The 11,808-nt window shown below is 51.3% G+C and overlaps 1 protein-coding gene across 1 annotated transcript; it reads left to right on the forward strand.

Moving 5' to 3' along the window:
• The first annotated feature begins 2,920 nt into the window (after positions 1-2,920).
• On the forward strand, positions 2,921-3,454 carry LOC137816026 (uncharacterized). Its single transcript, XM_068619128.1, has one exon. It carries the CDS (start codon positions 2,921-2,923, stop codon positions 3,452-3,454), a length of 534 nt encoding a protein of 177 aa, XP_068475229.1.
• Positions 3,455-11,808: the final 8,354 nt, after the last annotated feature.

Raw genomic sequence — 11,808 nt, forward strand, 5'->3', positions numbered from 1 at the left:
TCTCTTCTAAGTGGCGAGTACGGGGTGTCACCATGCACACCTTCTCCGTGGTCTCGCCTGCCGCTATCACGATCTGCTTCACTTGCACATCGTGCATGTTCTGGTAAACTGTTCCCTTGCCTCGACCTCTGGCAGGGAATTATCATCTGATAACTTCGTCCTTCATACTAGTACCCCTTGGAAGCCTTAAGCAAGCCTTCCTGATCTTTCGGCGGTCTCTAACCATTTGGTCGCCTAAAACTCACATACGGCGACTATGACGCGAGCCTGGTGACCGCCGGTTATACATACCAGAGATAGGAGAACGCCAAGCTAACAATTGGCGACTACACAAACTTCCCGATGTGCTTCCCTTCTGTCAGCCAGGTGTTCCGCTCAACACGTCTACATTATCGCTCACTGCCACGTCATCACTTCCGACTACCTGATCGGTACACAAGCCCCCCAGTCTTAAGCTGAGACTTGACCAGCGAAAAGACTAAGAGGTCACGTCATCCTCGATCTACGTGGCGCTGGTACGGATTTTCGTACATCCGTACTCTCTGCTTTTCTGACGCTCCACCAACCTCTTTTTCCATCACTCGACACGTGGCTTCATCAACGGTCGTCTTCAACTGTCGTTTGCGCTTCCGAAAACGTTCGAAAAACCCTTAAAGCCTTTGCGCTTCCACTGTTCCATCATCTTTCTTCACTCTCAAGCGTTCTAAGCATTTTCTCTGCGAACCACGAAGCTTCTCGTCTCTCTCAATCTCCAACTTTCTTCAACGCTCATCCGATCACAAAAAGGTAACCCTTTTACTCCTTCTATGGATATTTGCTGCATTTTAATTGGTTTGCATCATCCATTATCTGTCTGAAGCATACGTTGTGGGCTGTTTTTTCCTTTACTCCTTTTCTCGTAACTTAGGGCTTCGTCCCTCATAATGTTTATCCCAGCGAACCCTTATTCGTTCGCTCTGTCTTCTTCATCCTCCATCGAGTCGTTCTCTGTTATCCTCATTTCATCCCTTTCTCTTTCCTTTGCAGTCCCTGCGATGGCTCACACGAAGTCCACCGCAAACCCTCCTCCTTCATCGCGAAACCCTCCACCCCAAGCGCGTAGGGTTGCCCTTGGGGCAAATCCTCCACCAGCGCGCAACCCACCACGAGCCTCTGGTGCTCCTTCTAATCAGGCTGAGAGGCCTACTTCTTCTCATGCCAATCCTACTAAGGCAACTCCGCCGGTCGCCGGAGGAGCCTCCCTACCTCCACAAGACTACAAGGAGCTCTACCCTTTGGCCACCCCAACTTTGCTAAAAGAGACCTCCTCAATAAACACCGAGTTGGGCGTGCACCGATTGCGGAAAGGAGACCAATCCGACCTCTCCTTCCACAAAGAGCACGATAGCAAAATGACCGTGTTGCCCTGCCTCCCCGGGGAACCGATCTGCGCGGATAATAAGGGGAACAACGGCGAGTTGTTCTGCTTTATCTACACGACGTTCTTCAAGAAAGTGAAGCTTAGGCTTCCTTTTACCCACTTCGAGAGAGAGCTACTGACCGAGCTCAACGGCGCCCCTGCCCAGCTTCATCCCAACAGCTGGGCGTTCGTGAGGGCGTTCCAAATCATCTGCGCACACTTGGGGCTGCCGGCTTCAGTGGATGTCTTTCTTTTCCTGTTCGAGGCCAAGAATCCCGGAGATCGCCTCTGGATTAGCTTGAACGGGATTGCTGGGAGGTCAATCCTCTCGATCTTACAGCAATCTTACAAAGAATGGAAGGGGAAGTTCGTCAAGGTGTGCCAAAACGACGAAGACCCTTCCCTGCTCGACAGCTTCCCCTTGTACTGGGTACTCAAGGGGAACAAAGACTCTAAGGAAAGCTTCAGGAGGCCAAGGAGTCCTGACAATATGGGGGAGTTAGACAAAGATCTCTGCCTCTTCTGGAAGAGTGTGGCTGCTGCCAACATCACCCTCCCCACCACCTCCATAATCACCTTCGAGTTCCTTGAGGACCAACTCGAAGCTCACATAGGTTAGCTCCTGCCCCAGCACCAAGTCTTTCACTTCGAGTTAACGTTAACTTAGCGTCTTCACCACTATATTTTGACATTTCATTATTCTGTGTTGACTCCGATCTTTCATCCATGTACTGCTTGTGCTATCTTATATGAATGCGCTTGCATGTTTGGCTTCTGCCTTGGTTGCTCATCTGTTCTTTATCTTGCGCAGATAATATGTTGGGCAAAGGGAAACTGGCTAAACTGAGGGCGATCGCCCGGTCTCATAAGCTCGCGGCGGGCTCCCAAACCGTGCCCAACTCGGTGGTGGAGATCGCCGTTGCTCAAGGCAAGACTCCTCCTTGAGGTGCCACCTCTTCCGGGGTACTACCCGCCCCTTAAAGGAAAAAGCTGATCTTGAGGAAACCAAAGAGGAAAGCTCCTCAAGTGGTGCAAGAAGAAGAAGAGGATGAAGAAACCACCGAGGATGGCCTCGTTACCAAGAGGACAAGAGTGGCCCCCTCTTCACCACCTACAATCCAAACACCAACACCGCCTTCACCTCCAGCTCTACTACCACCAGTCCAAGCAACACCCTTGGCCGCCGCACCCCCCGTGGTTGAAAGCAGCGACCCCAACTTCATGGAGAACCCTCCAAGCGCCTCCACGCCATTTGTTTCTGCCAAAGAGGGTCCTCCTTCAACCACTTCTATTGCTGGGGCCGCACCAGGAGGAGATGAGGGCGCTCATAACTCGCCGATACTCATAACTGAATCTCCGACCTCACCACCACGCCAAGAAGCCCCCCTTGCCCTTCAAACTCAAGAGGGTGGTGGTGAAAGTTAGCACCAAACTCCTCCAGCACCTCCACCAGCAACAACCTCAAGCCTCCCAACCCCCCTCGAAGAGATCTTGGGGCCCTTCACAGCTAAACTAAAGATGATGGCGGAGGACCTCCCCTTGATTATATCGAAAGCCGTGAAGGACTCCCTCAAGAAACTCCAAGAGGAGAACTCAGTGCTCAAGGAGTCAAATCTGATTACAAGGGCTGAGGCTGAAAAACTCTCGTGCAACCTGCTGATGACCGAGTTGGAGCACTCAAGGCTGGAGGACGCCATGGATGCTGAGCTAAGGAGCACGCGCAAAGAAGCTTCCGATCTGCGCCAAAAACTGCACCTCCAAGTACAAGAGAAGATTGACTTGGAAAGCAAACTCGTCCCTTACAGGCTCAAGGTGGCGGACTTGGAGGCTGCAAAGAAGGCGGATGCGACCAAGATGGAAAACCTTGAGAAAAGGTCAGCAGATCGGGAGGTGCTCCTTGGGAAGGTTGAAAAGGAGAGGGATGATGCCATTGCTGAGCTCGCTAAAGCTCGAGAGGAGGCCACGAAGATTGTTGCAGAGTTGGCCCAGGCTCGGGACGAAGGCAAAAAGGTTGCTGAAGACCTTGCTCGAGCTCGCAGGAAACCGAAGAGCTGAAGAAACAAGCACAAGAGCTCGAGTAGAGCACTACCCAAGTCCTCACCGCCGGGTTTGACGCCACTCTGGAGCAAGTTGCGTGCCAATACCCCAAGCTCGACCTCTCTATGGTGTCAATCTGCAACGAGGTGGTGGATGGGAAGATCGTACCCTCTGAAGACTAGTTGCCTCCCTCCATCACCTTGTTTTTGAAACTAGGTGCTCATCTTTTGTTTGTAATTTCCGTTTATGTAACGTTTTATGTATGTATGAAACTCGAACAGCCACTTCTTGTACAACTTTCACTGTTGAAATGCTGCTTTCTAATACTTTGCTTTAAATGGTTTTTTACTTGCTGTGTGTTTAACCAACATAACCGGTGAAGCTTGCTTAAACGAATTAACTCAGCGATGCTTCGGGTTTAACCATTCACACACTGCTTTAAACTTGATTAAACTGTTAACCTCTTTGCCTTCACAACTTGACTATTCTTCCCTCATCTGGGGGGTAGAGGAGCCTTTCGGATCCTTCTTTACCTCCCTGAGTTTCAGAGCAATGAGCTGGATAGTGAGGTGTTCTCTCTGAACCTACCTTAGCTATCTTTTTAACTTCTTTCACCCTTCACACCGTACCCGAGCTCGTTCAAGACGAGAAGGATTTTATCTGTCTCCGCACCGTCTACAAGCGTGGAAGCTTTCCCTGGTCTTACTAGGTCAATATTGATGTTTCACTTAAAGGGGGAAAGGCGTTTTCCTTCCTTCCCCACCGTTTAAGGTCACGAACACCCCTGACTTTTCAGTTCATCTTGCCTGAACTCACTCTGAGGTGAGAAAGACTTTTTCTGGTGCCTCAACTTGCCTAGGGTGTACATCTCCTCCCCCCTGGATGCACTGAGGACTTTTAATCTTGCCTCTATCTGCTGGTGCAGAGAGGTCTTTCAATCTGTTCTTGCCTGCACTCGCTCAAAGGCGATGAGGACTTCTTCTATTCTCGCTTGCTCTCACTCAACGGCGAGGAGGTCTTCTTCTGTTCTCGCCTGCACTCGCTCAAAGGCGAGGAGGACTTTTTCTGGCCTGCACTCGCTCAAAGTCGAGGAGGACTTTCTCTTTCCTGCACTCGCTCAAAGTCGAGGAGGACTTTCTCTTGCCTGCACTCGCTCAAAGTCGAGGAGGACTTTTTCTTGCCTGCACTTTTTCTTGCCTGCACTCGCTCAAAGTCGAGGAGGACTTTCTCTCTTCTCGCCTGCACTCGCTCGAGGGCGAGGAGGTCTTTTTCTCTTCTTGCCTCAAGACGCACGAGAGCGTTGAGGTCTTTAATCATCACTGGTTCCTCCGATCGCCAAAAGACGACGAGGACTTTAAAACTTTAACTACTGCCGCCGATCGCCGAAAAACGATGGGGACTTTAAAACTTTTAACTGGTGCCGCAAGTCGTCGAAAGACGATGGGGACTTTAAAACTTTTAACTGATGTCGCCAATCGCCGAAAGACGATGGGGACTTTAAAACTTTTAACCGGTGCCGCCAATCGCCGAAAGACGATGGGGACTTTAAAACTTTTAACCGGTGCCGCCAATCGCCGAAAGACGATGGGGACATTAAAACTTTTAACTAATGCCGCCAATCGCCGAAAGACGATGGGGACTTTAAAACTTTTAACGGATGCCGCCAATCGTCGAAAAACGATGGGGACATTTAAAACTTTTAACTGAGAGCATGCGATATAACTTTGAACTTGCCTTAAATCACGCACGAGTGATAAGGTCTTTTTTCGATTCTAAAACCTTTCAACATAAAAGGCATGCAAACTCAGAAACTTAAGCTTGGAAACTCTTCTTTATTGGGTGGCCTCATTAAAAACCCTCCTTAGGGAAAAAAGAGTGCCCCCTTCAAAACTGTTTTAACAGAAAGCTAGTAAATCTCTTCATGTTCGTTTTTACTTACAAAGCTTTAACTGTAATATAACTTGAGGTGTGTGGCGTTCCAGGTGCGAGGAATCGCCCCTCCTTCTAACGTCTCTAAGCGGTAGGCGCCGTTCCCGAGCACCTCGGTTATTCTGAACGGTCTCGTCAACTTAGGCGATAACTTGTTCTCCATCTCGTATTGATGGGCCTTCCTCATCACCAGGTCGCCCTCTCTAAACTGCCTTGGCATTACCCTGGAGTTGTATCTTCGCTCAATCCTTCTTTTTACTGCCTCGGCTTTTACTCTTGCCTCCTCCCTGACCTCATCTAGTAAATCCAGATTCAACCTTCTTTCTTCATTCGAGTCTTCCGCCACAAAGTTCTAGAATCTCGGCGAGCTCTCCTGGATTTCAACTGGAATCATTGCATCACATCCATAAACCAAGCTAAACGGGGTCTCGTGGGTTCCTGACTGCTCAGTGGTATGGTACGCCCAAACTATGCGGGGTACCTCTTCAGCCCACGGTCCCTTAGCTTTCTCTAGCCTTCTCTTTAAACCTCTCAGCAACACCCGATTGGCAGACTCTAGTTGGCCATTTGTCTGTGGGTGCTCGACGGTTGCAAACACCTGCTGTATTCCCACCTCTTCGCATAGCTTCTTCGACAGGTGACTTGCAAACTGAGTTCCATTATCTGACACCAGGCGCTTAGGCACACCAAACTGGCACACGAGATTCTTCCACACAAAACCTTCGATCTTGTGTGCGGTGATCTAGGATACTGGCTCCGCTTCGATCCACTTGGTGAAGTATTCAATCGCCACCACCAAGTACTTCATCTGCCTGACCGCCAATGGGAAAGGTCCCAGAATGTCAATTCCCCAAGTATGAAATGGCCAAGAGCTGTAAATTGACTTCAGCTCTTCTGGAGGCACCTTGTGCCAATCGGTGTGCTGCTGACATTGTTTGCAGCACTATACATACTTCTTGCAGTCTTCCCTCATCGTTGGCCAGTAATAACCTGCACGGAGAGTTCTTGCAGCCAGAGCTCGTCCCCCAACGTGACTCCCACATATACCTTCATGGAGCTCGGCCATAATTCTAGTGCATTTTTCTCCATGCACACATTCTAGGAGTGGGTATGTAAACCCAAACCTGTACAGCTCGCCATCGATCATGGTGAACTTGCTGGAGTTCTTCTTTATCTTCCTAGCCTCCGTCGGATCCAGCGGGAGAAGGCCATCTGCCAGGCAGCGCTGGTATTGCGTTATCCATGTGTTTGGCTTATGCGTAGCGCAGACCAGCGTCATGTTCACCCTCTCCCCCCGACATGCTCTTATTCTCGGCGATCTCAAGGTCTTCTAGGTCAAGGACCTGTGACTCCTCGTCCCTTTCTCCGTCGACTTGCTTATCTGAAGAACCAGGTGGTCTGCCACAAACGCTCTAGGCGTCTTCAGAGTTTCTTGGATAACTGTCCTCTGCCTACCCCCCTTGCCCGAACTGGCGAGCTTGGCTAGCAAGTCAGCTCGGGCATTTTGCTCTCTGGGCACATCCACTACTTCAAATGAGACAAAGGAACTCTTCAACTCCTGCACATACTCCAAGTAGGCCGCCATTTGTGGATCCTTGGCCTGGAACTTGCCTGTTACTTGTCCCGTGACTAACAATGAGTCACTCTTGGCCATCAACACCCTAGCCCCCATCTCCTTAGCCAACAAGATTCCGGCGATCAACGCGTCATATTCTGCTTGATTGTTGTTGGCTTTAAAAGCAAATCTCAGGGACTGTTCTATCAGCACGCCGTTGGGCCCCTCTAAAATGACTCCAGCACCGCTGCCTTGCTGGTTAGACGATCTGTCCACCGAAAGTACCCAACGAAAGTCGTCCCCCTCAACTCGTGCTGCTTCCGACGAGAGCTCGACCACGAAATCAGCGAAAATCTGCCCCTTGATCGGTCCTCGGGGCTCGTACTTGATGTCGAACTCCGACAGCTCCACCGCCCACTTCACCATTCTCCCAGCTACATCGGGCTTCTTCAAGATTTTCTGGATAGGCAAGTCAGTCATTACCAGCACTGTAAAACTGTGGAAATAGTGGCGCAACCTCCTCGCCGAAAATACTACAGCCAGCACAGCTTTCTCCAAGGCCTGATACCTTACTTCTGGGCCTTGCAACACCTTGCTGACGAAATAAATAGGTTTCTGAGCCTAGTCCTGATCTTGGGCGAGCACCGCACTCACCGCCCTCTCAGTTACAGCAAAATACAACCTGAGAAGGGTTCCCACCAAAGGTTTGCACAAAACCGGCAGGCTCGCCAGGTATTCTTTAAGCTTCACGAAGGCTTCTTCGCATTCCTTCGACCATACAAACTTGTTGTTTCGCCTTAAGCATTAGAAGTACGGATGGCCCTTCTCTCCACTAGCTGATACGAAACGAGACAGGGCGGCCATCCGACCTGTAAGCTGCTGCACCTCCTTCACGGTAGCCGGGCTCCTCATCGCCAAGATGACAGCACACTTATCAGGATTTGCCTCTATTCCCCTTTCAGTTAAGAGGAAACCCAAGAACTTTCCCGCCTCCACGCCAAAAATGCACTTCTCGGGGTTTAGCTTTAATCTGAACTTGGCAATCGGGGTAAACAGCTCCTCCAGATCTGATACGTGCTTGCTTTTCTCTAACGAGGTCACGACCATATCATCTACGTACGCTTGCACATTCCTTCCCAGCATCGGTGCAAGTACCTTATCCATCAGCCTTTGGTACATGGCCCCCGCGTTCTTCAGCCCGAAGGGCATCACCTTGTAACAGTAGCACGACCTCTCAGTCATGAAGGCAGTTTTCTCTTCTTTCATGGGATGCATCTTTATCTGGTTGTACCCCGAGAAGGCGTCCAGAAAACTCAGCAACTTGCACCCTGCTGCGTTGTCGACCAGGGCATCTGTGCTTGGCAAAGGGTATGAATCCTTTGGACAAGCCTTGTTCAGGTCTGTGAAGTCGACGCACATGCGCCACTTCCCGTTGCTCTTCTTTACCAGCACGACATTAGCTAACCATTCAGGGTACTCGACCTCCCTGATATGGCCTGCGGCGAGGAGCTTCTGCGTTTCATCCCTAATCGCCTGTCTCCTCTCCTCATTAAACTTCCTTCTTCTTTGTCGCACTGGTCTGACCTGTGTGTCCATTGCCAAATGGTGACACAAGAAGTCGGGGTCGATTCCCGGCATGTCTGAAGCAGACCATGCAAAAGCATCCAGATGCCGTTCTATCACCTTGGCAATCTGGTCTTGGAGCTCACCTTCCAAAGATCTTCCCAGCTTGAAGACCTTGCCCCCGATCTCCCTCTCGAGCCACTCCTCGACGGGTTTGGGTCTAGTTTCCCTGGCTATCACCGCCCTGGCGATTCCTGACTCCCTCGCTTCCTTTGGGCGGTTTCTCGCTTCTTCTTCCCGTCCGGCGCTCTTTCCCTCAACCTCAGCGTCTATCATGGTGACATCGCCTCCGGCGGCCACTTCAATCGCCGCATCAACAACTCGCCATTCTGTTGGCCTAGGCTTCACACCGGGAGGCGGCGTCGTGGTGATGTAACTTACTGACCTTTTATTCTTGAGGCTATTTTCATAGCACTTCTTCGCCTCCTTCTGGTCAGATCTGATGGTGATCACCACCCCCTCCATTGATGGTAACTTAACCTTCATGTGCCTGGTTGAGGGCACAGCTCTTATTCTGTTGAGGGTTGGCCTTCCCAACAGAATGTTATACGCTAAGGGGGCATTCACGACGAGGTACTTGATCTTCTCCGTCCTCGAGGCCGCCTCGTCTGTGAACGTAGTTCTCAACTCAATGTACCCCCTGACCTCCACCTGGTCGCCAGCGAACCCATATAAGCATCCTCCATAAGGTCTTAGCTGGTCAAGGGGTAGTTGCAGCTTGGTGAAAGTCGGCCAGAACATTACATCTGTCGAGCTTCCTTGGTCCACCAGTACTCGGTGGACCTTCCTTCCCGCCGTGATTAGCGAGACAACTATGGGATCGTTGTCATGAGGCACAACGTCCCTGAGATCTTCCTTTGTGAACGTAATGTCCACATCTGGCGAGTGATCTTCGAAAACATCCACTGCCATCACAGACCTTGCATATTTCTTCCGCTGTGATGCAGTGCATCCACCACCCGAGAAGCCTCCAGCGATGGTGTGGATCTCGCCATGGGTGGGCACTTCATGCTGCTGGCCTTCACCGCTCGCCGGCTGGGAGCTCGACGCACCCCCCGTCCTCTTGTCTAGCAGGTAATCATTCAAGAAGCCGCTCTTCACCAGGTCGTCGAGCTGGTAACCCAGGGCCAAACACGAATCAAGGGTGTGACCAAAACTCTGGTGGAACTCGCACCAGGCGTTTGGCTTTGGTCCTAACACCTTGTCGCCAACTTTCTCAGGCGCTTTAAGCCTGGCAGCTATGTTGGGAATGGCGATCAGGTCTGTAACTGCCAAGAGAGAGAAAGTGACCAGGTATTTAAGGGTTTCTCAACGAACTTTCGAGGTACGCACGTTCAGATTATACTCTTTACGCTTGCGAGTTCTTGAGCATACTGTGAGAGAGAATATTGCACGGTTCCTTGAGAGTCCTAGAGTGTTCTTGCTCTTAGTATTTGGTGGTTCGGTCACTGACTTGGGCATTGGAGTGCGATCGGCCGCAGCGGCGCCGCTCTGTTCTTTTGCAGGTTCTTGAGGTGGATCTTGAAGAAGGACGGAGGTTAGAAGCGGTGCACACGTCGATCCAGGTTTGACGAGGCAAGTTCCAACGTTCTGGTCAACAGGCAGGATCATCAGGCGCCCACCGTGGGGCCGTGTAAAACTTGTTCCCATCCGCAGCGTGAGTTCTTGGAGGTTATCGTAATTTTCTGTGTGGTTGTGTGCTGGTGCAACCGTAGTTCGCTGTTCATCTAGTTTTGTTCGGTGTTTTCAAGTTCTCCACCGTTCGTTTGATGTTTTGTTCGGTGAGGTGAAGTTCTCTGCGGACTGCGCGAGTTTTTGTTCGGTGAAGATTTGAGTTCTTTGGTTCGTTTGGTTTTCCGTGGAAGAAGCGGTGGTTTCTGGTGGAGTTGCAGGTTTCTGTGGAGGTTTTCTGTGTTTCTGAGTTTCTTGAGGAGTTTCGCGCAGGTCTGACCGATTGATCGCTGCGTTGATCGTCGCTGAAGGAAGTGTTGTTCGTTGCATTCTGTGATTCATCAAGTTTCATGAGAAAAATGAGAAGCAATCGTTCAAGTCCAGTTGCGCCCGTCGCTGCTGAAGGCGCCGCCGCCATGACCTTGGCGCAGATGGTAGAGATCATGCGCTCATTGCAGGCAACTGTGGAAGCCTCGCGCATAGAACAGGCGAGAATGCATGAGGACCTGGCCGCCTCTCGGGCCAGGAATGATGAGCTTAGCAAGGTGACTGAGGAGCTGCGTCAGGCTCTTCAGGAGCAGCAAGGGCGTCCCATTGCTGAAGAGGTCGCGCCGTCAACACCGCCTCGTGTTTTCCCTATGCCTTTTGTTCAGGCGATTACTGACACGCCTATTCCTACGAGTGTGGTACCTGTCAAGGCTGTTTTTACCGGCGTGGAGGATCCAGAGGCTCATCTCACCACATTCCATACGCAGATGATGTTGTCAGGGGGATCAGACGCCGTGTACTGCAAGATGTTCGTGAGCACACTCCAGGGAACGGCGCTGGAATGGTTTGTGAGCCTGCCTAACGGTCACATTACCAATTTCCAACAGTTCTCGAAGATTTTCGTCGAGCAGTACATCGTGAATAAGGCACCGCCCAGGGTGTCTTACGATTTGTTTGATGTAAGGCAATATCAGGGAGAGTCCCTCAGGGACTACTTGAATCGCTTTGGAGCGCAGATGGTCAGATCGCCGGCCAAGGATGAGGAAATGCTGGTCTATGCATTTAAGAAGGGCGTGCTGCCGGGACCATTCTGCGAGGCATTGATCAGGGCTCACCCCGCCACGTTTGCTGAGGTTAGGCGACTTGCGGTGGCTCACATCGCCGACGAGAGCGAAGTCGCCGAGAAGAGAGGAAGCGTGGCTCCCGCTAGGCCACGCGCCCAGACCAGGATCCAGCCACAGAGGGTGCTGGAGACAGCAGCGGTCAGGAGGGATCAGAGGACTCGCCATCCTTATGATCCAAGGAAGAACAAGGGCAGAGGCCAAGGACGCCAGCAACCAGCACGCCGGGAGTACAATCGCCCGCCTAAGCACAAGTTTGTCATGGGATTGGCGGACCTGATCGCCATTCCCAATATATCTGCTAGGTTGAAGGCGCCAGAGAAGGTGGGCGACAAGGTGCTGGGACCCAAGCCAGACGCCTGGTGTGAGTTTCACCAGGGCTTTGGCCATACGGTGGATTTGTGCTTAGCTTTAGGATACCAGCTCGACGATCTGGTTAAGAGCGGGTTCCTAAACGATTATTTGCTGGATAGAAGGACGGGGGG

Source organism: Phaseolus vulgaris, chromosome 10 (assembly GCF_000499845.2).
Source record: "Phaseolus vulgaris cultivar G19833 chromosome 10, P. vulgaris v2.0, whole genome shotgun sequence".
In the NCBI taxonomy this organism is placed as follows: Eukaryota; Viridiplantae; Streptophyta; class Magnoliopsida; order Fabales; family Fabaceae; genus Phaseolus; species Phaseolus vulgaris.

Bases quoted from the DNA above. Each gene is read 5' to 3' on its own strand.
- LOC137816026 (XM_068619128.1), top strand. From the start codon at position 2,921: ATGGCGGAGGACCTCCCCTTGATTATATCGAAAGCCGTGAAGGACTCC.